General features: G+C 31.3%; 3 protein-coding genes across 10 annotated transcripts in view; 1 reads left to right on the forward strand and 2 right to left on the reverse strand.

The window, feature by feature from the left end:
• LOC146528778 (cilia- and flagella-associated protein 44) overlaps positions 1-8,532 on the reverse strand; it is a 29,684-nt gene extending 21,152 nt beyond the window's left edge. Inside the window, exons 1-12 of the mRNA XM_085202772.1 lie at positions 8,496-8,532; positions 7,909-8,059; positions 7,546-7,708; positions 7,315-7,469; positions 6,972-7,135; positions 6,687-6,817; positions 6,251-6,355; positions 5,677-5,826; positions 4,994-5,053; positions 4,363-4,605; positions 3,881-4,057; positions 3,167-3,358 (exon numbers count right to left, since the gene is read on the reverse strand). Coding sequence (XP_085058898.1) covers positions 3,167-3,358; positions 3,881-4,057; positions 4,363-4,605; positions 4,994-5,053; positions 5,677-5,826; positions 6,251-6,355; positions 6,687-6,817; positions 6,972-7,135; positions 7,315-7,469; positions 7,546-7,708; positions 7,909-8,059; positions 8,496-8,532 — 1,728 coding nt within the window. The remainder of the gene's footprint in view (positions 1-3,166; positions 3,359-3,880; positions 4,058-4,362; positions 4,606-4,993; positions 5,054-5,676; positions 5,827-6,250; positions 6,356-6,686; positions 6,818-6,971; positions 7,136-7,314; positions 7,470-7,545; positions 7,709-7,908; positions 8,060-8,495) is intronic.
• Positions 8,533-14,156: 5,624 nt separating this feature from the next.
• Positions 14,157-17,635, forward strand: osi (electron transfer flavoprotein regulatory factor orsai). The gene is made up of 2 exons (XM_085203750.1): positions 14,157-14,384; positions 14,541-17,635. The coding sequence occupies exons 1-2, from the start codon at positions 14,340-14,342 to the stop codon at positions 14,748-14,750; spliced, it is 255 nt and encodes an 84-aa protein (XP_085059876.1). The 5' UTR covers positions 14,157-14,339; the 3' UTR covers positions 14,751-17,635.
• The window catches only part of Syt1 (Synaptotagmin 1), a 114,454-nt gene continuing 103,090 nt past the window's right edge, over positions 15,146-26,509 (reverse strand). For 3 of the 8 annotated variants that reach the window (XM_085203736.1, XM_085203734.1, XM_085203735.1), the window contains exons 2-11: positions 25,915-26,043; positions 24,793-24,933; positions 24,575-24,717; positions 24,226-24,324; positions 23,755-23,949; positions 23,474-23,650; positions 19,826-19,943; positions 19,025-19,158; positions 17,768-17,975; positions 15,146-17,633 (exon numbers count right to left, since the gene is read on the reverse strand). In XM_085203736.1, coding sequence (XP_085059862.1) covers positions 17,781-17,975; positions 19,025-19,158; positions 19,826-19,943; positions 23,474-23,650; positions 23,755-23,949; positions 24,226-24,324; positions 24,575-24,717; positions 24,793-24,933; positions 25,915-26,038 — 1,326 coding nt within the window. In that variant the 5' untranslated portion in view covers positions 26,039-26,043 and the 3' untranslated portion in view covers positions 15,146-17,633; positions 17,768-17,780. The remainder of the gene's footprint in view (positions 17,634-17,767; positions 17,976-19,024; positions 19,159-19,825; positions 19,944-23,473; positions 23,651-23,754; positions 23,950-24,225; positions 24,325-24,574; positions 24,718-24,792; positions 24,934-25,914; positions 26,044-26,509) is intronic. The other 5 variants (XM_085203737.1, XM_085203738.1, XM_085203739.1 and 2 more) reach the window with 3 other exon arrangements.

Consider the following 26,509-nt stretch of genomic DNA (forward strand, 5'->3'; position numbering starts at 1 on the left):
TATAAAAATTGTAAATTTTATGTTAATAAAACCAAATGTAATATTTTCATGCCTAATGATAGAATGTATATGGAGACTAAATATTAATAATTAATTAATTACATCTGTAACATATGTTGTAGGTAACATTCTGAGTAAATAAATTCAGCTTCAAAGTTAAAATTCCAGTGTCAAATAAAGTTACATTGAAATCATTGTTGTTACAATTAACATGCAATTTAGTAGATTTGAATAAATAAAGACCCATCAGTTATTACCTAGTTGTTGACAAAAATGTAAATTTCCTAAAATAAAATTTGTTTTACAAATAGTAGGAAGTGAATTAAAAGCCATAACGTACATAGACATAATTTCAATTTCACAAATAGGATTATCGATTACATCAAGTTCATTAAGATTACTACATAAATAATTTTTGCTAAGACAAAGTTTACAACTATTACTTATATAACTGAGGATACAATATTTAGACTTACCTCTATTAATAGCTATATAAATAATTAGCGGGAGGGATTATTGTAGCAAAAGATTTCTGTGTACTATTATTATGAGGTTAAGGAGTTTGAATTATTTTAAACAAATTAAAATGGGAAATTGAAACCAGAAGAATGTTTATAGTAAATAATAATTTATCGTTTATGATATAGAAGACAAATTCAGACAACTTAATTAGTGAGGAGTAAACAATGCCTAGGAATGTCTATTGAAGTGTCTGTCCTGGTCTGAAGTGTGAAATGTGTCTGAAGTGTGTGTCTGTATTGAAGTGTCTGTCAGCACATTCAGCGTTTGGTAACACATTAATGTACCACTTAAGTTATTAGCTGGATTCTCTTATGTACATAATAAATAAATTTTCACATTATTCGATCGCCGGTGCCATTAAATGTGCAAACAACGGTAAATATGGGAAAATGCTTATCTTCTATATGGGGTGGGGAAAAGCTTAAAGTACATGAAATTGTCAGCTATCTTGAAGAGAGGAGTGTAGTATGTGTGTTGGAGGGTGCAATCCAAAGTGTGTATGACTGGATATGTGTTGATTGTGGGGCACTGAAAGGGTTGAATGTCGGAGGAAGCTATCTTCTCCCTTTCATTGATGATCACACACGGATAATTTGGTGGTGGTGGTGGTTATGAATATTTTATGTAAACATGTGTTGAATGTTGTCATATTTTATGTAAACACATATTGAATGTGGTCATGTTTTAGAATATGTTGATGACGTGTTGATAATGCGTTATGATGGGATTCAGTTACTATTAATACTCAAACAAAAAAACCGATTTTCCCATAAAATTTCGAATATGTTTATTACTTCAACGGAAATTGAACATGTTGGTTGAATTATAAATAGAGGTCAGGTTAGGCCGAGCTCCTATAAGACTGAGGTAATTAATAATTGAGTGGTGGTAGTTAAACCACTCGAGGAGCTCTAACATGGTACAATGGCATGGGGATTAATAACTGGAAATTTGTACTGCCTTTTTCGTTGTCAAGTTATTTTAACTGTATTGCACTAATTCTTGCTTTGTTGTCTAGCACAATTTCTTTCTAAATCATTACATGCTTACATACATACAGACTGACATTTTATTTTTCTCTTCCTCCATTAATTCTTTTTCTAAATGTTTAATTTTTGTCTGACAACCAAGGTGGGGCTTAGTGTACAATACTGGTGTAATGTGGCAGTTTGTTTATTGAGTTCAATTGGATGTGTGGTCCCTTTGGGCACATACATGGGGTTGGGTTGGGTGTTTTGACTTTGACTTTTGACTTTGACTTGTATCAGACGTTTGGTCTGATGAGGCATATGGCCTGAGAAATTTTGACGGGTGTGTGGCCCTGAAAGATTTTGTGAAGAGCATGTGGCTCTGAAGGACGTTTGGTCCTTGTGGTCAAGGTGGACATTTGGTCCTTGCTGACATTATGGCCTTGTGGACGTTTGGTCCTTGCTGACGTTTGGTCTTTGTGGACCATGTGACGTCTATGTGGACATTTGGTCCTGGCAGACAGAGGGGACGCCTTCTGACTGTTCTGTTCACAGGTTCCAGAGTTTGCTGCACCGGACTGAACATACTTGGATATGAAGATTTTACAGGGTTAAAAATGAGAGCTCTCAAAACTTTTTATTTTTATATCTTTTGTCTGTATGTTTTGATTGCCTATCCGTTTATGTTGTATTGTTTAGACATTTATAAACTTAAAATTTTAGATGATGAAGACAGCGAATGTGGTACTACTGTAGAATTTTCATCAATACAGCCATGAAACGACGCCGATGACTTTGGGGCTAATCGGGATGCACCAGCATGTGATGAGGCAACTGGATCAGCTACGTCGGGGACGACGCAGGGTCAGAATGGCCGACTTAGGAGACTTCTGTGCTACAAATGTCAACTGTCAAATATAGTACTGCAATGTGTCAATGTCATTTTGACATCCCGCTCTTTTCATTTTGTTATTAAGTTACTAATTTAAGCGGGAAGACATATTTGGCCCTCACATACTTGAGGTTACACGTGTTGTAGTCGATGTGATTTGTTACTAGGTTGTTAATAGATAATTATTAGCAAGTTATAAAGTAATTTAAATGTTTTAATTAATAAATAATGTGAATTGGTTAAAGAGCTGCTATAATTAACACTGAGTAAATACCTATATGTGTTTTCGAATGTTGATGGTGTTTTATATAAGTTTCTAGTTATTTATACTTCAGTTTATAATTATTTTGATTTATAATAAATAAGATTGTATTTGTAACATTAGTGTTGTATAGTTTTCTTTTGATATTTCACTTCTGAAACCTAATTATATGTATAAAAATATTTTTTTATAATATGAAAACTAAATAATCTTCGGGAATTAATATTCCCGAGAGAAACTATAATTAGTTACTTGATTTTTTTTTTGTGAAAAAAAAATACAATTAAAATGGTTTAACGGTGCCTATGTAAGTACCTCTGGAACCTTATTCTTTTTTAATCCCTTTGGTATAATATTTTATTTACATCTTAGTAAATGTTACAGTATTCGTGCAAATGGAAAATACGAAAAGCTGATGCCTGCTCGACTTACAGTCACAATCCTATTACTTGCAAATTTGCAATACAATAACAACCTTAAAAGATTTTTCAAAGATAAGTAAGAAAGTTGTAATATTCTCACCTCGTCAGGTTTCCAAGTCATGAAAGCCACATTGTTAGGAGTTTGTATAAAACACAAAGGATGCAATTTGAAAGGTGTTCCCAATTCTAAATGGTACATAAAAATTGTACAGTCTTCTCCACAAGTAACTAGTAGTGTTCGTTGCTCATTTATTGTTATTTGGGTTAATGATCTCGAATGAGGTTTTAAAAACTGAAAAGTTTTATGTATAATGAAAAAGTATTTTTGTGTATAATATAAATTAAAGTTATTTAGGAATCTATTTAAAGTATATACGATATAATAAATTTAACATATTCGCATAAATATTGTCCAAGCAGGCCCTTTCAATTTCCTTAAAGGAAGACAGTTTAAATCTATTTTAGAAAATATAATATATTTTAGAAAAGTTGATCAAGAGCTTTAATATATTCTTTATTTCTTAAAAAATGTACCTTTTTTTCTAACATTTTTAAGGCTACGCTAATTGTAGAGACTGTAGAAGTAATAAGCTTCGTTCTCTAAAGTAGGCGACAATTTAGAGACTTGGAAATTTGTCTGACATTGCCTTAAAAGACCAAAACAATGAAACTGTTTTGAATATTAACTTTATACACAATAATATTGGTGCTATAAAAATATTAAAAACACTTGCTACAAATTCATTCATATTAAAATCGAAAAAATATATTTAAAATTATTGTTTCCCAAACGATTATGATTACATATACTTACCGATACTAAATCAATGACATCAGCATTAACTGAGTCTTCACTGTGTATGGTGAGATCAGATTGCACGCGAACTTCCACCAAAGAGGTTCGGCTCTGTAGTCTTTCTGGATGGACTAGCAAAGTTCTCATAATACCATCGGAAAATCCAACTAATATTATACAAGACGTAACATCAACCTGAATTGTTCATGAGAGAAATTATATTTTTAATATTTTTTATTGGTTTTGGTAATTAAAATCGGTAATGCATAGATATACTGATTTATCTTTTAACGTCTTTATTTTATACCATTAGAATTAGCTAAAATATTTTGGGGGCTCTCATAATTTTGACCGTTAAAGGCAAAACAAAAGATTTTTTTTCTCAAGCAGGTCTCTCTCAATTTTATTTTATAAAATTTTTAAGTGTATTTATTAAAATCATCCAAAATTTAAAAAAAAAAGCACTTGTAATGCTTTTGTAAATTGAACATTAAGCTTACGTCGATAGGTGGGTACAACATACAAGTAATAGCGGCTTGAAATTGGTATTTCGCTATTAAATTGTGAGTTTCGGTGTTATACGCTAGAAGGACACCATCTTGACCTGCTGTTATCAATATTGGATATGTACGAAGTGCAACCATTGCTACTACTCCACTGGCATGGCAAGTCATCACTTTACGATGGTTACATTCTAATTTATCTATTTCTAATTCTACAGTCCAAATGCCGCCGTTTCCATCCTGAAAATTCAAGTAAGTAACTTATTCTAAATAAGCATTAATTGTTATTATTTGATTAGTCAAATTATGTACCTAATTAGTTAGGTACATAAAATTTTAATTACTTATAATAAGGTAATGAAACTGAGGCTGTCGTTACAACGCGACGTTTGTGGCTTAGTTTCCCTTTCGAAGGAATGCATGGAAACAATTCCATTTTCTTCCTCTGGTAACAAGAATAAGTTTGACGTTTAGCTACTCCACGTCTCACGCAGTGTTTCAAAAATTTAGCTAAAAGTGGGAATCGGAATGTCCTAACAACAGTTTCCGTATACTCACCCTGCTATGCGGGTGTCTTGTTTGAAAACAAAAGTATAAGTACTTAAATGTAATTAGATGTTTTACTTACTTGTGCATACCAATACATGTCCTTTTGATGTTTCAAGCACATAATTTGGCATCCTGGTACCTAGAAGTGGTAGTAGAATTTTTGATGATATTAGGCATCAAAAGTGATATTTTTAAAAAGGATAGAACCAATCTAATTTAAGTTAAAATATATTTGTTATACTAATGTTCGTAAAGACGATATCGCACTGAGCAGCTCATACACATATTAATAGTTACAGTAGTAGTATCCGTTATCTTCAATCAAAAAGGTGAAAATTTTAGTAAAAAGAAGAAATGACGCAAAAAATAAAAATAATAATTTATTTCAAATCACTGACTGCCTCGATAGTCAAAAAACAATTTGTAGATAATAATATTTTTATAATTATGTTTTAAATATAAAGTATGTATAACGTAAAGTAGAATTAGTATAACGTAAAGAATATATACAATGCAAAAATAAGAAGTAAGTATAAGTGCTAAGAAGTCAACTGGTAAAAGTAAGAAGAAGGAGGCGGCGAATGTTTCTGATCTACTATAAAACAAAATAAGATTGTTTTTATAGATAATGCTAAGGAACAATTCGTGCTCGAGTAAGACTCGCACTTGGCCGGCTTTTTTGTTATTAATTGTATCATCAAATGTTTTGTGAACGTTTGAGGGACCAGAAAAGCTTTTTCGCTTTAATATACGATGACTTACATAAGTTTCGGCTACAGGATTCAATTCAACAAATTGATCGTCCTCAGGTGGATCCGCTTGCTCTACAGTATCCCAGTACCAGGCGCGTATATAGCCATCACGACTGATGGTGGTTACTTCATCGCAGGCGTCACTTAACATGAATTGTATCTGTAACGCATAGGTTATAGTTACCTACTATAAATACGTCCTTACTAAAATGAAAAATACTCGACAGTGTGTTATTGTTGAAACTGAATATTGTACGTTCTTTGTGGCTAATGAATTTCTAAAATCTCTATCTTTTTGTACTCACATAAGAGCATGTTGTGCGATTGTAAACGCGACGGCTGTTGGTTACATTCCCTATTGGGAGAATGTAATGTTTAATATTTGAACTCCTCGTTCTGGTAACAAGGCTTAGCTTGGCGTTGCGTTACACCACTCAACGAGCAATGCCTTAAGAATAAGGCAGAAAGTGGGGAACGGAAGTGTCTTCCAGGTTCCGCCTGCCTACCCTATCATGTGCGAGATACAGCGTGAGGCTAAAAAAATCTTCTAACTTAAGCATGTTACATAATAAATTGACACATACTATAGGAGCCTTGTGGCAAGTTTTTCTTCCGCGTTGCGTTACTTCTACTTTAACAAGACCTGCTTCCCAAACCAGAACATTGCCCCATTCACATCCGGATAGCACCTAAGAGCATTTAAATTAAGAAATTTAATTAAAAGGAAATAACTTATTTGAGCAGACAATGTGATGTGTAATGCCATATTCCTAAAAAATCTTTAGCATTTGTTTCTTTTCAAACAGTATTTTCAGGAAAAAATATAATACTTATATATATTTTTTATTTTGTATCCTTCAAGTAGAAAAAAAACCAATATAATTAATTTAAAATTAAATGCGTTATATTGACAAGTTGGGACGTAGTGTTTTAACTCTTAACATAAAGTTTCTTCTGGCTTCCCTGCTATATGCAGGATTACAGTGTGAAGCTGAAAGTAATATGCTATTGAGAACTTACTTTTTCATCGGGCATAGGATACACCCCGAGCACATCACAAATTTCAGTTTTTCCAAATCTGCCTAATTCTCCCTTCAATTTCAATCCAGTGAACGTGTTTGCCATTTTCCAACATTTTATATGTGCGGCACCTTTGTGATAATTTTAGAACAAAAATATATTAAATTTTAGTTGAAAAATTCTAATTCTATTACTTCATCATGAAGGAAATAAATCAACTTAAATAAAAGTATTATGAAAGTAAATTTTGAAAAATAATCAGTTATATTAAAGTAACAATCTCACCGGCCGTAGTTAGTTGTCCTGGACAATAAGGAGAAAACATAACAGTATTAACATCGAATGAAAACGCACTCGTGCGTAACAAAATTTTATGTCGTTTCCAATTCCAAATAGTTAAATTGTAATCGGGCTCCTTTCCTACTGAGGCTAAAAGCTCTCCATCTGGACTGTATCAAGTAAATAAAATAATTAATTAGTTTAGCCCAATTCTGGCTAATTTGTTACTTAGGCTATTCAAGTGAAATTGTCCGTTAGTTCTTTACTTATTAATGTATGTTTCTGGTCTGAAAAAGCGTGATGTGAAACGTTGTATAATATATGTATAGTATGCATCATACAATATTACCTAAAATCTAGAACTGAATAAGCGTTAGTTGTCCCATCACGGAGAACGGCATCTATTTCCATTTGGGGCCATGTGTAGATGAGTATTATAGGATCACGCGACCCTTCCCTACCTTCTGCTATTACTATACGATAGTTTGGATCTTTTCTATGTGACTGAAACAAGGAAGTCAAGAATGATATAAATACCACCGATTTATAAGAATTTTGGTATATTTTTTAATATAATTACCGTAACAGCACCCACAGATCCACCTGTAGTGGACCTACGAAACCATATTTGCTTGGTGTTGACATCCATAAACGCAATAATACTTCCAGCTGCCCAGCATACCACAGCATCATCGCATGCACATAAGTTGAAGTATTTTTGACAATTGTAGCCATAAGAATGTCTTTGGGTATAGGATTTTAAAGATGTGTCTAATATACCTAATACTACTTAATATTATGATACTAATAGCTGGTGACCTGGTCTCGGCACTATCATAAGTGTTGGAAGAGCAAGAGATTCATCATCAATACTTATACATATATTTTATTTAATTATACATATATTTTTCCACTTTTTAGATATTGGAATCATAAAGGATACTCAAATTCTAGTAAATATAGAGGTATTGAAGAATCCAAAGAGTTAACAGCCCCAGAAAAAAAGTCGTCTGGGTCATACTCTGTTAGGATTGATTCTGCTTCAACTTCTTCTTCTTCTTGTTCTTCAAGTATAACTTCTTTTTCGTTGATTTCTATAAAGATATTTTAACGAATTTTTTTTAAAGAAATCTCGAGGTATTGCGGGATGAGGGGCGGCCGTGCGAAAAATTAAATACTTCATTTTCCCGATCGGGAATCGAACCTAAAACAATCGCGTTTTACCTTGCACGCTTTACACGCTTGTACCACTGTGCTATAACCGCCTCAACCACGGATTCTCTTCTAACCTATTTAACTCAATTTTAAACTAAATCTGCCAATAGTAGGTACCTACCTACTATTTAATAATATAATATAGCACCGGCAGTCTTTCTATGAGTACCTACATATAATAAGAAGGAAATTTACAGTAGTACTACTGCTATGATTTCTCGGTAATCTTTGAATTTATTTGACACATTAAAAGATGCCGCAAATTACTTACTTACCTAAGTGCCAGCAAAAAATTGTATATGATTTTTATTTTACCTTCAGCATTCTCTCCTGGTAGTTCTTCGTCAGCCATTTCACTAAATTCTATTTTTTTAATACTAATGGAGCATTGAACAGATATTCCTTTAGCTTGATAACAAAGACTATTAGTTGCTATGATACGATATACCAAAGGTGAGTTTACACCTACTCTACAATTATTTAAATTATTTATCTTTAATTTGTTTGTCATTTTGCCTGTTTGTCTTTGCGTTTATTCAAGCTGAACCGATTGTGTTTGTGTTTTGTGTTTTCACTATTGTATTTTGGCTAATTTCCCTTACATTAACATTACTGACATTTAATGTTTGTTTTATCGAAATCTGCTTATAAATAAAAAAGTTATGTGAATATAAAGAAATGCATGCGACACTATTACTATAAAATACCTAAATGTTTTATTAAATTGGTTGCTATCAATATTATATTTAAAATTATAATGTTATTAGATCACAAAAGTAATTCAGATGAGAAAATAAATAATTGTTAAGTACAAGCAGGCGCCATGTATACAGAGTTTGTAATACAGTACAGTAAACAAGCCGTAGCCGCCCTGAAGTTAGATGGCTGCACAGATTTGCTTTTAGAACTTTCTTACTTTAGAATATTTTCTTTCCAGGTAAACAATGCGCATAACTACAGAAAACCTAATATCAGGGCGGCCACAACTCGTTACCCGCACTGTATTTAAAGTGTAGACGCTAGGCAAGTAGACATGTATATATTAGGGTGTATAGACATGATACGCGCCACCGTCATGCGTGTTGCCAGTTGCCACTTGAGTATACAACTTTTTTATATTATATTAGCTGGGAATTTTATATTGAAGCAGTTTGTCTTTTATGCTTTTCCAACAGTCCTCGTGAACCTTGATTTACCTCAATTCACCTATTAAAATTGTTAAAGAAATATTTTCAGTCATTTAAATTCTTAGAAAAATCGCTAATTAAACGTATTTCTTCCTGGAAACAATAGATTTTGAGACAGATTGAGACTCGTTGAGTGGAGCTTGCAGGCACATGAAGCTGCAGGACTTGGATCTGTTCGATGTATTGATATATTATAATTTCTAGCAACGTACATATTTACCATATATCATTATATACTCTATACGAAGCGGCCAAGATACTTATTTGGCTGATTTATAATACATGTATTTAAGAAAATTTAGACATTTAAAGTGAAATAATATCTCAATTACGTTTAAATTTCACACTATTTCCACAAAAACTTTGATTGTATTTATTGAAGTGAGTGAGGAATACATATAATTGATATAATTATTTAGTGGATAGGTATATTTATACTACGAATTTGTTATATGACAGATCGCTCAGCTGTTGTAGTGCCACCTAGTTTCGTGTGTCAAAAAAACACCAAATAATGACTTATCTGATAATATTTAATAAAGTCATTTGTGATCAGGCCCGGTCGACTTCCTTAGGAGCTTGGGCGACATACCTACGGGGGACCCGTGTCCAGTTGCTATATTAAAGTAAAACTACTAATTAGTAGTTTTTCTAAGAATATTTTTCTAAGAATTTAATTTTAATTCACGATTTAGTTACTTAATGTTTAATAAATAACTTTCTTCATAATATTTCATGTATGTAAGGCACCGTGATAAAATGTTTTTCGATATGAGAAACATTTTATGTAACCGGTATTTAAAGTACAGTAGTAGGATTATGTTTTGATATGGCAATGGTATCATTAGCATTTGCAAATGGCGAACTTACTACTTGTTTTCGGCGCTTAAACAAGGAACCTGTTTTTAGCATTTTTGTTTCTCATTGCTTTTATATTCCCATTTCTTTTAGAAAAAGTACACAACTATATCGAAAATATATTGTTAGTTTTTTAGGTAAATGTTAGTGATGTGGGTGATAATATTATACTGGATACATTAAAGGATGAATCTCAACCGGGCCCTTCTGGTGTGTTAAATAAGAAAATAACAGAACTAGATCAAAAAGTATGTAGATCATCTTCTTAGTGTTTTGTTCTAATCTACTATTCTAAATAAATATTTTATTACAATTTCCTTTTAAGTACACGGATTTTTTTCAGACATTGCCTGTTAATGATCAATCTACAATGAGTAAAAAGAATTATATTATATATAAAAAATGCAGAAATTATGTGAAAAAAGTGCATAAGCTGAAAAACCAAATTAAAAACATCAAATTAAAGCATATGTTAAACATCCTAAACGATAATGAAGCAGTACAAGGTTTAATAAAACACCTAACCCCATCACTAGCATTACTTCTACAAGGGGAACTAAAGAATGCAAAGAGAAAATATGTAGCTAGAAGATGGGACACTGATCAAAAAATTATTGCACTAAGGCTTTACAAGAGATCACCATCCACTTATCAATTATTGCGACGACTTTGGTGCCTTCCAGCACCATCCACATTAAAACACATTTTGAGAAAATTTCACTTGAATGTGGGCATAAATGAAAAAATTTTTCTTAATTTAAATAAACATTCTAAAAAACAAGACCCAGTTAATAATGAATATGTGTTAATGTTTGATGAAATGTCAATAAAAAAACATTTGTCATATAATGTTAAAGAAGACAAAATAGATGGTTACCAAGACCATGGCAAACATGGTAGATCTCCAAATGAAGTTACACATGCACTCGTGTTTATGCTGGGAGGCATAAGAAGAAAAATTAAGCAGCCTGTTGCATATTATTTGTCAGGCTCCAATGTGACAGCAGATAGATTATCTGTTCTAATAAAAGAAGTAAGTTCTAATTCTCATATATCAAATATGCCTATAAGTGAGAACTTGATTTATAAAATTAGTTGCTTTATTTATTATTTGTATTTTTGTTTCCAGATTATACAAAAATGTTTTGAAAATGGTTTACATATAGCAGCCACAGTTTGTGATATGGGCGGTGTTAATAGAAGATCACTAAAGATTTTGGGAGCTTCAAAAGAAGCTCCTTATTTTATGTTTCAGGGAAAAGAAATTATAACAATATTTGATCCACCTCACCTACTGAAATGCTTCAGAAATTTATTTTTAAAATACAATATAAAATGTAATACTAATATTACATCAAACAATGTTGAAGGACAAGGTAATTTTATGTTATCATAATTTACATAAAAATTACATTTTTTTTTAAATTTATTACTATCAAAAATATGCATAAAGCACAAATATGCATAGTCCTGTCAAAAGTATGAGTTTCTAGTTACTAATAGTTAAAGGAAAGTTGAAAAAAATATTTTTTAACATAAAGTCTCATTTATTACATTATAGGTATAGCCAAATGGGAACACATAGTAAATTTCTTCCAAATAGACAATGGTGATGGAAATTTTGTATTCACACCCAAATTAAAACAGGATCATATGTGTCCAAATGCTAAGCAGAAAATGAGGGTCAACCTTGCTGCTCAAGTACTAAGTCACTCAGTTGCCGCGGGGATGTTTGCCAAAACATCTCAAGGTATTGTTTTAACTTTTTTTTCTGTTTATTGGTTCACAAAACAAATAACAATCTAAATAAATTCACATAAAGAAGAAATCACAAACATGGTAATTACACATGAAAACCTAAAATAGATAGATATATATGTAAAAATAAAATATTAAATATTAATTAACATTTTTAAAACATAAACACAGAGAGAAATTTAAAAAAATCTTATAGTTACGACTAAAATTGAATTAATCTTAAAACTAAACCATTTCTTTAATTTTCTTTTAATTGCTTAAACAAGAAGATTCATCTAACAATGACATGTTGATTTTAGTTTCTGTAACATGATCTTTATTAGCTCTTGTAATTTTCAGGATTGCTACCTGGAGAGGCAACAGTCACTGCAAATTTAGTATCAAATATGGATAAATTATTTGACTGCTTAAATAGTGATTCTGCAGATCGTAAGAAAGGAAAGCCACACTGTACCAACATGACTGACAATTCTCCCCATTTGGATCATTTGAAGAAAATGTATGACTTTTTTGAAAATTGTACATTTGTAGGATGTCATAGCTCGCCCCCATCTAAGGAAGGTTGGATATGGACAATTAATAGTATCCTAAGGTTGTATAATAATTTAAAAATAAAACATAAAATAAAAGCTTTATGTACTCGCCGTCTTCAGCAAGATTCTTTAGAAAATTTGTTTGGCACTATTAGAGGGAATTGCGGATCAAATTATAATCCAACTTCAGGGCAATTTGTTGCTGGCCTGAAGACGGCGATTTTATCCAATCTTGCTCATTTGGGGTCAGGAAACTGTAAAATAGATGATTGTAGTTCTATGTCAGATTACAAGGAATTTTTAACCACAACCTCTCCCATAGGCACATGCACAGAATCAGAAAGTCAAATTGTTTCAGAGATGCTCTCATTTGTGGAGTCATCCTTTCAAGAAAGTGTATCTGATGCACAAGAATTACAAGCTTGTGCATATGTCTGTGGATTTTTATTAAAGAACCTTGGCAATAAATGCAAGGTTTGTGATTCAGTTTTAAAACTTAAACATACCAATAATGTATTATTGTACACTTTCATGGATTTCAAAGAATATGATAATGCTAAAAAGAAGTTAAACTATGTATCTGAAGATTTTATTAGATGTGTTGAGAACTGTGCCACAATGTGCAATAATTTATTCGAAACATTATCATATTCTTTAAACCTCAAAAAACTGGTAATTTGTAAATTGGAAGAAGATGTAAATTTTAGTTTTCTTGCCCAATGTGAGGAACATTTTAAAGAAAATGTTCATTTTATATGTAATAGTGTCTTCCACATAACAGTAAAAAGATTTTGTACAGTTAAAAATAGACAATTTGCAGATTATCAGAAATCGTTAAAAAGGAAAATAGATATATTAAAAAATAAGTAATGGTATATTAATGTTGGATTTAAATCAAATCAGCTTCACGCTGTATCCCGCACATAGCAGGGTAAGCAGAGGGAACCTGGTGTTAAGACACTTTGTTCCCCATTGTAGAGTGACAGAACTCAACGCCGTGCTTTGCCTCGACTGTATTAAATTCATTATATCTATTTTATTATTTTTATCATTATCTGTAATTGTTTTGTTATTGTTTCTAACATGTAAGGGCAAGTTTGTCTTGTTGCAATATTGTTATCATTAGCAGTTTATTTTAATTGTTTTAATTGTTGTCTATTGAATATCATGCAAGATAGCTGCCAGCTAATGTAATAGTTAAATATACTATTGACTCTTCTCAGCAGAACTGCCTACCGAACCGGTGGTAGCTTTTTGTTTATATGTCGACGATTCAAAAGTGCTTATAATTGTCTATTTAAATGTAAAATATATTGAATTTGTTTATAAGCAATAAAAAACATTTATAGTATTTATTCGTTTTATTTCTGCATTATTTTTTTATTATTGTACCATAAATTATTCAGACTCTTTCAAACTCATTTGGAGGTATTACATAATTTAAATAATAATACTTCCAAATGATTTTGAAAGAGTAGTAATTCTGGCTTTTGAATAAAAATCGATTTAAAGCCAAATTTTGAATTTCCCGCAAATTGTGTTTTGGGGGCAGGCACAGAGATGGCAGCAGCATCGTTTTGTCACCCATTTTTTAGTATGAAGTGAACATTCTTTGAGTAAATGTGTTCTGTGTTTGTGATGTCACTTCAATAATCAATTTGGATTTAGTCAACAAACTCTTTAGAGTATAATGTTATTTGCAATAAACTGTCTTATGAACAGAATTATAGTGATATTATATAGATTACCATATTTTTGCTAAACCGTACCACTATGTTTTTGAAAGTTAGACTTTGATCTTTTGTTATTGATCGTGAAAGAAAATGTCACAACCTCAAAGAAAAGCTGTTCTTAATTTATATAAAACGGTAACCTTTTTTTCTTTTTTTTACTCAGATAATAGGCCATAACTGATAATAAAATATAACATTCTATGTAAAACAGTAGAACAATTTATTATTTTCTATTGCCCCATTCGATAATTTATCAAAATTGGTATTAAAATATAATGTTTTATATTTTAGCTGTTATTTTTAGGGAAAGATTGGCCTCAAGGGTATGATTTATTTAGAAAGCGTTTACATAAAGTGTTTGTGAGGAATAGTGAGGAAACAGACCCTAATAAGATAGAAGTAATGTTAAAACATGGTCAATTTGTAGTCAAAGAAATTGAAGCACTTTATAGATTGAAGAAGTACAGGGCTATGAAACGAAGATACTATGATGATAATTAAAATCAATACAAATGGTATGTAGGTACTTATGTTAAATATCTTAAGAAAATTGAAAAAAATATAATTCTTCAATTAAAAACACAATTCTAAGCTTAATTAGTATTTTACATAACATTTATCATAATATTTATGTAAATATTATTTTAAAATGATTGGATAGTTTCTATAGTACTGAAAGTTTGTGGAAAGAATTTAACTTTTTGAGTAAATCTACTTATGATCAATTTCATTACTAGAATTATATGAATGAATATTAAAAAGAGAATGATGGGCTAAACCCATGCAATGTAAGCTATCACAAGAAGATTACATTAGCAATTATTTAAAGTTTGCTAATTAACATATAAATTTAAAATTCGACACAAAATGTTTATTGTGTAAAATGAAACTAAACATCTATGTAATTTTGTATTATAGATACTTTTATGATTCACATAATACATTATTGTTTAGACTAGATTAAATAATAACATTTTACTAATAGACATCTATTTTATAAATAAATTGTAACAATGTTATAAGGAATTTGTTTTATTTAACCGCAAAGTGATATGATATTTAAATTGTTGATGAAATTATGATATATTACATATGAAAGTGGCTGTATGAATTCATTTCATATTTCCCTGCTTCAAGAGCTTCAAGACAAAAAGATATCACATAACCAAACAAAATAGAACTTCTGATAACAGTAGTTATTTAGAAGTATGAAATTTTCCATTTTTTTTATATATTATGTTATAAGAATAATGTATGTTAATTTTTGCATCTCATATATTAATATTCTATCTCCCAATACACTTTTCTTTAAATGAGACATTGCAATAGTATTACAATTACAGTACATTCCTTTAATATTGCTGATTCCACTAAAATATTTTATTCACATAAATAGCTTCTATATTGTCATTAATTTTGATGCTTACGTTATAAGTATAGTAAGACCCAATAACTTGCAGTTTAAAAGGTTTTTAAGGATCTATTGTAGCATATTTGTCTATCATATATATATATATATAGTGATGAAATTTTAACTATGAATATGTCGCTATTTTGTATAAGTACAAACTATAAATACATTAACATAGCTATTTTTATTAGTACAGTAAATACAGGATTAGAACCACAGGTCTACTCTTTTGTGTTGGTGCAGTTTTTATACTTGAAGCCCGTCTCCATTACTTCTATTCCTATATGCAATTGTGAATTTTAACATGTGATTACATTATATACATAATAACATACACATTTGAGATCAACAACAGTAAAGCATTAGCTAAGTAGGTATAGAAGAATAATATTCTCCACACCAAAATTAGAGGATTTGAATACATCCTACTTACTTTGTATTACATGTAAATAAGTATGAGTTGAAGTCGAACCGGCAAGCTTTTAAAATGTCACAAGACAACTCTATATTTCTCAAATTTATTTAAATATATGAAGGAAATTTATGGATAATATTTATTATGAACAAAGTCGGGTCATAAATTCCTATAGAAATGATTTTGTTTAAAAAGATGGAGCAATTATAAGTAGCAACAAGATATACAAACTCTATGAATACTGTGTTATATATTTTATTATTACTATCGTGTATATTACAATAATTATTTTTCATTATATATAAAGTATTTGCCTACTCTAAGATAAACATTTAAACAGACGAAACAAGTCTTTGTTAGCTATATAGTAAGTAGCTAAGTAGTAGGTAGTGGTAGGAGCTTTTTGATGACAAAAGTTCACTGAACTAAAATAGTTTAATCGTTTTCCTTATGTAATTTTTTTTTGGTTAAACGTAAATATGTATAAAGACTATTCAATAATAATGATCATTCGAACTTTAATGATGGCTTGTCTTAATAAATTTTTCTATATGTGGAAATTTGAAAAATTAATAATAAAAAATGACCTATCGGAATATCTTATTTTATAGTCGGTTAGTTCCTTAACTTAGCTAATATTGAGATTTTATAATGTCATGAAGTAAAGCAATGTGTGTGGTAAATATTGAAGTTTTACAGTTTACTTCAATAGGCCAATTGTTCCTCTAAAGAAGGCAGAACAATAATAATGAATATAAAATAAAAGGTATATAACATTAATCTGTATCTACATCAAATTATGAAACCCTTCTTCAGAGGATATTTTTAATTAAATTACTTAAAATGTACCGACACTATAACACTTAATTGGTATTAAAATAGAATGTAATAAGTTTAACAGGATTCAAATTATTTACATAGTTTGATATAAAAATAATTGGAGTTAAATATAATTAAGATAAGTACTCATTTTGAAATCTAAACTACAAAATATTTTTTTACAAAAGCAAAATCGTGAAATAAATTTAATTGAAACGAAAATAGATATGTGGGGAGAAGTACATTATAATATAAATTGTTATATATGAATAATATATTATTTAGAATAAAATATAGACCGACATAAACTTTATGAATTTTTGGAGGTACCCGCATTCCTTCATAGGGACTGTCCCGCTCGCACCGCACTACTCGAGCCCGATCACAACACTAAGTACAGTAAAGCGCGACGCTAAGTGTCATTTACTGAGCCAGTTTGTATATATGACACAATGTGATAAAGAACTTCGCATATTGAATATTATGTACGCGACTGTACATGCGCGAGTTTGACTCGTGCATGTGTTCACAATTTTCATAAAGTGTTTGTCGGGCTATATTTTAATGTCATGTCTATTTTTTTTTGGGTATGGAATTAATATTATCAAACAAACTATTGTACACCTTATCTTGTTTATGATATTGCCTTAATTTGTTATAATAAGCGAATTTTTGTTTTCAATGAGATATTGAATAAGGCGTTTTTCTTCGTTATTGAGTCTTCTTTTGTTTGATGTTTCTGTAAATTAATATAATTTTAAAATATTCATAGACATCGTATTTCTCAGTAGGTACTTCTTTATACTATTATTTTAATCATATATAATTTTTTAATTAATAGCTAAACATATTGCAATGGTGCAACTGCTGTACCTTCTCCTCACGCTTAATCTTTCTTCTCTCCATCTTCGGGATCTTTTAAAGTGTGCCACTGGGCGATAGGGCGTCGCGGACTCGCCAGCATGTCTGACCAGTGACGCAGTTCGGTGCCCGACGCGTTGTACCCGAGTACTACTTTACCAATGGGCTCCGATGTACCGATGCGATCGTAGTCCACCACCGTTACCACTAGATTCACCTTCTGTTGTGCATTTTGTATTAAAAAAAGGTTAAATTTGCATTAATTTAATTCTATCTATGACATGAGGCGCTCCGCTAATCTACAATGATTTACGCTTTACCTTGATAAAAATGAATGCCATATTGAAAATGTAAAGATGTTTAAATAATTGCAACACCTTTCAGCATACCACGTATTTATGCTATCTGGATGATGCATCTAGTAACAGCGAGATAACTTATCTCATTTGTTTCTCAATACTGTATTTATTTAAATAGGTAGGACAAATACATGTTTATTATGCAGGTGTTACAATGACATAAACAAACATTTACTTACCTGCAGTTTAATAAGAAATGATATTCGTGTTACGTTTGTTTGTGTTTAGAGGTCAAAGGTAGGAGTGAATTATGATAATTATGAAAAATAGAAATAAAAGATCCACAAGAAGAACAAGAGACTGGATTCCTGAAAACCATATGTAAGGGTAATTACAGTTTGAAGTCACCAAATTGGAATGCAGTTACGAGGGGAGATTCAATTATAACACCACTGTTTGTACGGAGTAATATGGGGATGGTTATATTATTAAAGCAACATAATTATTTAGGTAGATCACATAGATTGAAGACCTTCAGTCGGAATATTGTATTCTGAGGAAAGGTCACCCAATATGATGAATCATATCTAAACTTATTTGCTTTAAAAAATATAACGATAGGATGCCAAGTAGGGAACGGAGTAGACACTTTGAAAAGATAGGGTGGAGAACAAGTTTAGAAGATAACATAAAAGTAAGAAGATGTAGTGTTTCAGGAATATTTATAAGGTAGGTTCGGGTGTAAGTGGTGTATATTAATGTTCACAACAATTAGAACACAACATCGATTTTACATTGCTAGGTCACATTTGGTTGAAGAAAACCAATTTTCACCATATTTAGATGGTTTTAGCAAGTTACGTTTTAAATATATTTATTTATGTTTGTATTGATAATTGATTTTGTTCATTCTCCATGTGCCCACACAATGCGCCACAACATTGAATTTTGACGCAATCTCGGCTCGCACCTGTATTTGTTCGAATGGTACTTCAAAAGTAAATGACTCGTTGTAATATGGATTCAGTGTGCATTTCTTGATGCTCGTTTTCTTCTTCTTGAGACGTTTGCCATTTTGCATGAGTGCTATCTTTACGTACGGATCTGTGGCCGCGCAGCAGAACGGTCAGGATATGAAAAAATGAGAATTGCTATATTAATTTGTGTCCAATAGTTAGAATATTACTTCGAAAAGAAAATTAAATAATGAAATTAATATCGAATTGCTAGTGTTATGTTGAAGCTATGCTTTATATATAAATTTATAGAGCCCAGCTACAAAATGTATATATGTAAGTATGTGCAAGCAAAATAACGACCTCGCTAACTATAAAGTTTACGCAAAAATAGATTATAGTTTTTGATAGCTTTATATATCTAAGTGCATATATGTATAGTATGTATTTGTTGCTGATATAAATTAAATGTTGTTTATATTTTTACATTTTATGATCAAACTATATTCAATATCTGTACAACCGTCTATTACCTAAAAATACATGATATGTGGGTGGATATAATATATATATATATATATATATATATATATAGTTACGTATAAACCTAAATATAAATGTTAGATATAGATAAAAACTATTTTATTCATGCATATATTTTTGTATAGCGAGCGTAATAGCATATAATGTATAAGAGAGAAATAACACATATATATATTTTTACCCTAAAATACCTGAAAGTAGATAATAGGTTAGAATAATTTTATCCAAGAAGATTTGAAAAGTCAGCTGCTTTAAATAAACCGAATACGTACCTGATAGTCCACCGACATCCATTTTCTTTAGGTTTTTAGCCTCCAAAATAACCACAGTTAATTTTCCGGCGGTTGGTACGTAACGCAAAGAGAAACAAATATCTCCCAACTTGTTGTCCTGCAAATTTTAAGATACAATATCTCGTAAAATAATATTTATGATGATATGAAATATTTAAAAAAAAAATACTCTCCGTTTCGAAGAAGGTAAAGTGATATCTGTAATGTGGATATTTGCTGCTTTTTATTTAAATAAGTACGGATTTATTATTCCAAATTCATTAAGGTTTGTTTAAGATGTAGGTATTGTGTCCATTTAGGAGTTAGGTAGTAATTAATATGGAAGATAATATAGGATTACTTGTGTGGGAAGAAAAGTTTCTGAGATAGGTTTGGTAAGCTATTCATAAATTATATAAATAATATACGGGCTTATAAATAACGCGGCTTAGGGCGGAAAAGGGCAACAACTTGTTAAACAGAAAATAAAAAAAATAGCTTCGTGTGGTACCTAGAAGCATTTATATGTTATTGTCGTTAGATAAAGTTAATCAGTTACAAGAAAACAAACAAAAAATGAATAAAGAATATTTTAGTTTAATTTTATTTATAATCTGTTTGTTGAACTGATGAACTCTATCGAATGTGCTTCGGACACTCAAAATATATGTAGGTATACAGTTTGCAACTAGACAGGTCATGGACAACCATTTTCATTGCGTTATATATAACGTGTTAGCACATATGTAGATGTCATGTCATCTAAAACATTAAACACCGTACAAACATTTCAACTCTATAGGGGCAAGGGACAACAAAAAACAATAACCACAACAAACCTACTGTTAATAAGCAATTGTATTCGTATAACATTGAAGTCATTACGATCTGTTGCCGAAATGATGCCAATTTTTATTTTGTAACACCCAGCTCAGATCACCAAAGCTTTTAGCTCACCTTGTTTACGTTATGGACCTATTAGCTTAGACGTAGACGTAGACGTATATATGTATATAAATGAAGCCCCTGCTCTTATTATTTTGACATTCTCCTAGTATCCGCCTAATATAATATAGACTAACCATTTTAGAAACAGATCGCAATTATCTAATGTAAAACATTTAGATAATTCACATATACATACCAATAACATAAAGATACTAGAACAAGATGAATCCAAAAAAGAAATGGATGCTGTTTTTCTTTGACATTACTTAGTTATAAAAGTTTAGTATTCAAGTTGAGGTAAGCACATTTCTTTATTGGATTGTGAAAAGATGCATTAGAATACATACATTCCGAGGATTATACTTCATTATAGGATGGTACATCGCACTATGACATGGGGCAGACTATGGGTGGAGTTTCACTGCGATGACGTGCTAAGCTTATTCATTAAAAATATATAGTTGAGTCAAACTATGCTCCTTTTTGAGTCGTTTCTGGATTTAAAGTTAAATTAAGTTTAAAGTTCAAAAAAATCGAAATATAGGTATCTTGTGCAACTTACCTACCACTAGGTGTAGCTAATAAAATTTAAAAACAAAACTACGCTAGGCTAATATTTTTTATTTTGAGCTCTACCAAGATATCATAATTCACTAAAAATTTTAATAGAAAGGGAATTATTTATTTTCGATTGCTATTTATATAGGCAACCTTTCACTAAACTCAAATATAGTTTAGTTTTAGTTTTCTAACACAGAACACAACTCCTCAATCGTTGGCAGGTGATCTGTAACATATTTTAGTAATGTCAAGTTATTATAATTATTATTTATTAGCTACTAAAGTTTGGTATTGTATTTAACAAATTGAGAGTGATTGATATGGTTTGATTTTTTATAACCATGGTTCATATGTGTTAACAATTTCTCTTGTTCTTTTTAAGTCAAATCTTGTTTTTGATGAGAATATGGAGAAGCATATACATAAATAACTATGTGATAACAGTGTGATAAGAATGATCTACAATATCGCGTGTAGGTACAGTAACGTACTGGTGCAATAACGTAGGTAGAACAGCAGGTTCCAGGTTCCCGAACATTAATTTTGTAGAATTAAGTATATTTAATAAGTGTCGTGTTCTACAAAATGATAGCACAGGAAAAATCCAAGCGGATCACAAAATCAATGACATGCAACATTCCCCAGCCGCTATACAAATTAAATATTAAGTGTTGGATGGATGAACATAATTTAAAAGAAAAAAGTATATATATGTGGTATGACGGGTGATATCAGGTAACGGGTGATTATATTTCGTTCTTTGGATACTTTTCATCTTCTTTAGGTTCCGTTATAGTGTCCTACCTATTTAATTTATTAGTTAATATCGACGACCCAGTTTTACTTAAATTTTCATTACAGGCCGGAATATAATTAAATGTTGCTTGAAGATAATGGTGTATTTATAACTGTAATGGAACGTGTTTATATAACAATTTAAAATATACATCTTGATGTGTCTCAAAATAATACTTACGTGAATGATCATTTCGTTTTGAAGCGGCATGCAAGATTGTTCAGGACACAATCAAACACAGCCAAGCAGAGCAGAGAAAATATGTAGAAAAAGAGAAAAACCAAGTAAATACATTTTTGCTCTTCAAATCAATTGATCGGAAAAATAAATGACGACTCAATCCACTTTGAGGTACCTTGACTTACTCGTATGTGTATTGTGTATCCACTTCTACGAAAATGTTAAAACTTACGTCTACATTTGCTCATGTTATGATATATGATTTATGACCTTTAAGATAGTCAAGGATCCTCCAATTAAAAAGTGCAGTAAATTTAAAAATAAATCCACCCTCTCAATAAAATTAATCGTTGCTGATTTATCAGTTCTAATATCTACCATACATTTATTGATTTTGGCATAACTAAAATTAATAATTAAACAATTTTATTAAAAGGATAGAAAAATAAATAATGCCGTGCTAGTAAACCACACCTGTATATAAAAACATTTTCTATGTACTTATTAAAACAATAAGTAAAGAAAAAAAAATTTAATACGAAGATGTGTTTTACCAGAGTAGCCTAAGCTAATAAAAAAATATATAAAATAGTCTTCTCAGTTTTGCGTTACCTACATATGTATGTACCTTCTTGCTTTACCATAAATTATGCTTTTGTGCATTTATGAGGGTAATGTCAGAATACCATACATGTACCTACATGGTAGATGTGTGTAAACCGAAATGGATTGTTGATGTGACCTGGGTGTAACTGTTAACTTCCTTGTACTTTGTAACTTCACCAATTATGATTTTCGCAACATACCTAAGCTGATAAGAGCTTTAATTAACGCCAGTCTAAATACATAGCTAACGTTGAAATTAAGAAAATAATATTATAAATAATATACGGATTAGTTCCTTTTAAACAGATCCAAGGGGAGCTTACTATATTGTAGGAAGCTGAAAAGTAAACTTCTCCAATTAATTAGATTACAAAATCAGGCAATCTGTTTTTTTTATTCAGTAGTTTCCGGTGAGAGGAATAAAAGAAAGACGGCAATGTAATAAAATACGAGTATAAATACCTACTTCAATTTTAGGCAAATATTTTCTGTCTTAAACTAGGATGCATACTGCATACACCCCATATAAATAAATACGAGTAATTTGATGATCGCACCTGGCCTCCTTCGCCTTCAACACTTTGCAGCTCGCGCCACTCTTCGATGGTCTGTGCGAGGTCCACCTGACAAAGAGGTACCTTCACTTCGCCGATTTGATCGTGTTTGGAGAAGCGATCGAAGTCGAAGATTGCAAAAACTAAAGTTTTGTTCATAGCGTCCGCATATGGCACGTTCTGTGTACAAATATTTATGAAATATTTTCGGTAGGTAGTTTAATTATGAAATATACTTACTAATTTCAAATCATACTTAGAATATATAACATTAGAATACTTGCCTTAAAAACAAATGTTTCATTAAAGACAGGATTCAAAGTTTTTCGATGAACTTTAGTTTCAAACTTCTTTTTCTTGTCTGGCAAAAGATATACTTTGACATAGGGATCCGATGTTCCGCCCATGTCCAGAGCAGGCAGTTCTTCCGCTTGAATCACAGTAACTGATAGGCTGTTACTATTAAAGTCATATTCCAGCTGTAAACCGACAAATTGATGAAATCTGAAGTATGCACAATAATGTAAAGATATATGGTCGGTTACAATGATGCGATTGTTTGGGGTGAATATTACAATAACTAAAATATGTACAAAATGTAAATTATTATAATAAAAAATAAAAAAGTAATTTTCTATAATGTGTTTTTAATGAAAATGACAAAATTGGCAATTCCTTAACAGCATAACTCCAAACAATCCTCAGTAACCTGCTCCCATGTCCTCGCATAAAGTCTGACCGGCTGTTTGGCATACCTTATATTGCACTTTTCCGAGCTTCTGTTCTTCCTTCTTAGAATCACCGTCGTCAGGTTCCTCAGCGTTCTCTGTGAGCTCCTCCATGTCCGGCTGAACCTACATGCACGTCCCGCGGCAAATTTCACATGAATATCATATTTCTTATATATTAGAGTATTTGTCTATGCTCATAAACTTCTGCTTTAACAGTTATTGTAGTCACTTTTACACTTTTAATGTGATATTTTTGATTGATTTTTAATTTTAAATATGTACATATTTTTTAAATATTTTATGTAGATAGTCCTCCTCGCCTTTTTTCTATATCTAAATTCCTTTCTCTGATTTGTATAGACCTATACATTACCTTTTCCTTGTATGCAGAGCCTAGAAGCTGGACGGACTTGAAGTCGACACCCTTCATTCCCTTTTTGCCATCCTTAGAGCGTCGCTTACGGAAACATCGCCGGATACAACAGAAGCAAACTCCCAATACCACGACTCCAATACCTATTTGAAAGTGGTAATTTAATAATAGATTAATATGCAATTGATACGTTTAACGTTATAAGCCAAACTACTCACCGACGAGAATAGCGACCAATTGCCATGTTTCCATGTTCATTTTGTGAGCAATTTCCGCCGTTTTTTCTGCAATGGATTCTTGAGTGGTCGTGATAGCCGGTGGCCCTTCTGATGATCCGGTAGGGTTTGGAGTAGTACCACCTAGAAATAATTTGTTGTACAAGTTTATATTTGTGAATATAATCATATATGAATATAGCATGCTTTATAATTTATCAATTATACGTTCTGATCAAAATAAATTAGAATTCCAACAAAAACATGCAAAAAACCAGTCAAGTCTCGATGAAGCTGTTTGTTTCTCTATAAAAAGTAATGAAATCTCTGGGTAGAGCAGTCCATTCTTTTAGGTTCTACGCTTCTAAATTTTCTAGGTTCTTTTAGGTAGGTTCTTCTAGGTTTCTTACTGCGACCTTTTTTATTAATATAGTTAAATTTTATGTGAGCGACTGTTGAACATTCATTCAACATAAGTACGTGTGTGTAAAAGTCAATGGCCAAGTCATATAATATTTTGATATACCAATAAAAAAATCGCATTAAGAACCTTAGAATTGGCTTGGCTTTACCTAGAAATTTAATTACATTTTATAAAGAAACAAACAGCTTTATAGAGACTTCTTTAGTTTTTTACAAGATGTTTTTGGTAGGATTTCACTTCTTTTTGCAGAAAGCAGGTTTTTACTTCATTAGTTTAGCAGAGCTCTAAGCTTTAGCTCTTTTAGCCTCTTGGCCTTAGCTCTCTCTATATCTTCGATGTTCTTACATTTGATAGTTTTCCCAATATTAAATCCTACCCCTGTACCAAAAGTACGCTTTCTAGGACTATGGGATGTACTGGATAGATTTTGATGATCAGTGAGTGAGTACATGAGTGAGTCAGTGTCGAAATAGTGATACTTTTCTTCTGCAGAATTTTGTAAATATCTGATCTACAAGGTTGAATTTTGGAAGTTCTGTGTGGTACGACAGTGCGTTGCTTCGCCCTCGACTTGTCGACCTGCCGCCAAGTCAAGCGATTCCTATACCCATATAACATTTAACCTTATGGCCTTCTTTGGATTAATATAAGTAAATGAATTAAACATTTATTACAAAAAAAATATATAATGATTAACTTACTTAAACCTTGGGAAGCAGTCGAGTTCATGTTGCTCAAGGTAGTATTGGTAGGTGGAGTGGTTTTCTCGCCGTTTGGCTCAGCGTCGCGGCGCCACCGCAAGTGAGTTGGCAAAGGCGGCGACATTTTGTCTGTAAAGAAATATTTCTCTTAATATTTTGTTCTATATCTTCTTATGTTTGTTCTATATCTCTTCTCGCTCTGGTGTCGAGGCAAAGCGCGACGATCAGCTCTGCCACTCAACACGCAATGCCTCCATAATTTGGCAGAAAGTGGGGAACGGGGTGTCTTAACACTAGGTTCCTTCTGATCTGATTTTTTAAAACGTTGTAAACCATTATAAATTGTAAGAAAACAAAATAATAACACTTTAGGTATTAAAACATATAGATATTTTTTTTCAAAATAACACAGTGGAAAAAAGTTCATTGACAATTGTGCTTATTTTTAAATGGGTTGAGGTTATGTAATTCAGTGTTGCGTTTATTATGTGGGTACCGCTTACTACGTGACCTGCACAACTAAGTGGAAGTATTGACCTACTCAGATTTTGTATTGCTTGTCTAAGTATTTGTAATAAAATTCAAAAATAATATT

Source organism: Heliconius melpomene, chromosome 19, assembly GCF_056956725.1.
Source record: "Heliconius melpomene rosina isolate 202511_hmr_F chromosome 19, ASM5695672v1, whole genome shotgun sequence".
Classification (NCBI taxonomy): Eukaryota; Metazoa; Arthropoda; class Insecta; order Lepidoptera; family Nymphalidae; genus Heliconius; species Heliconius melpomene.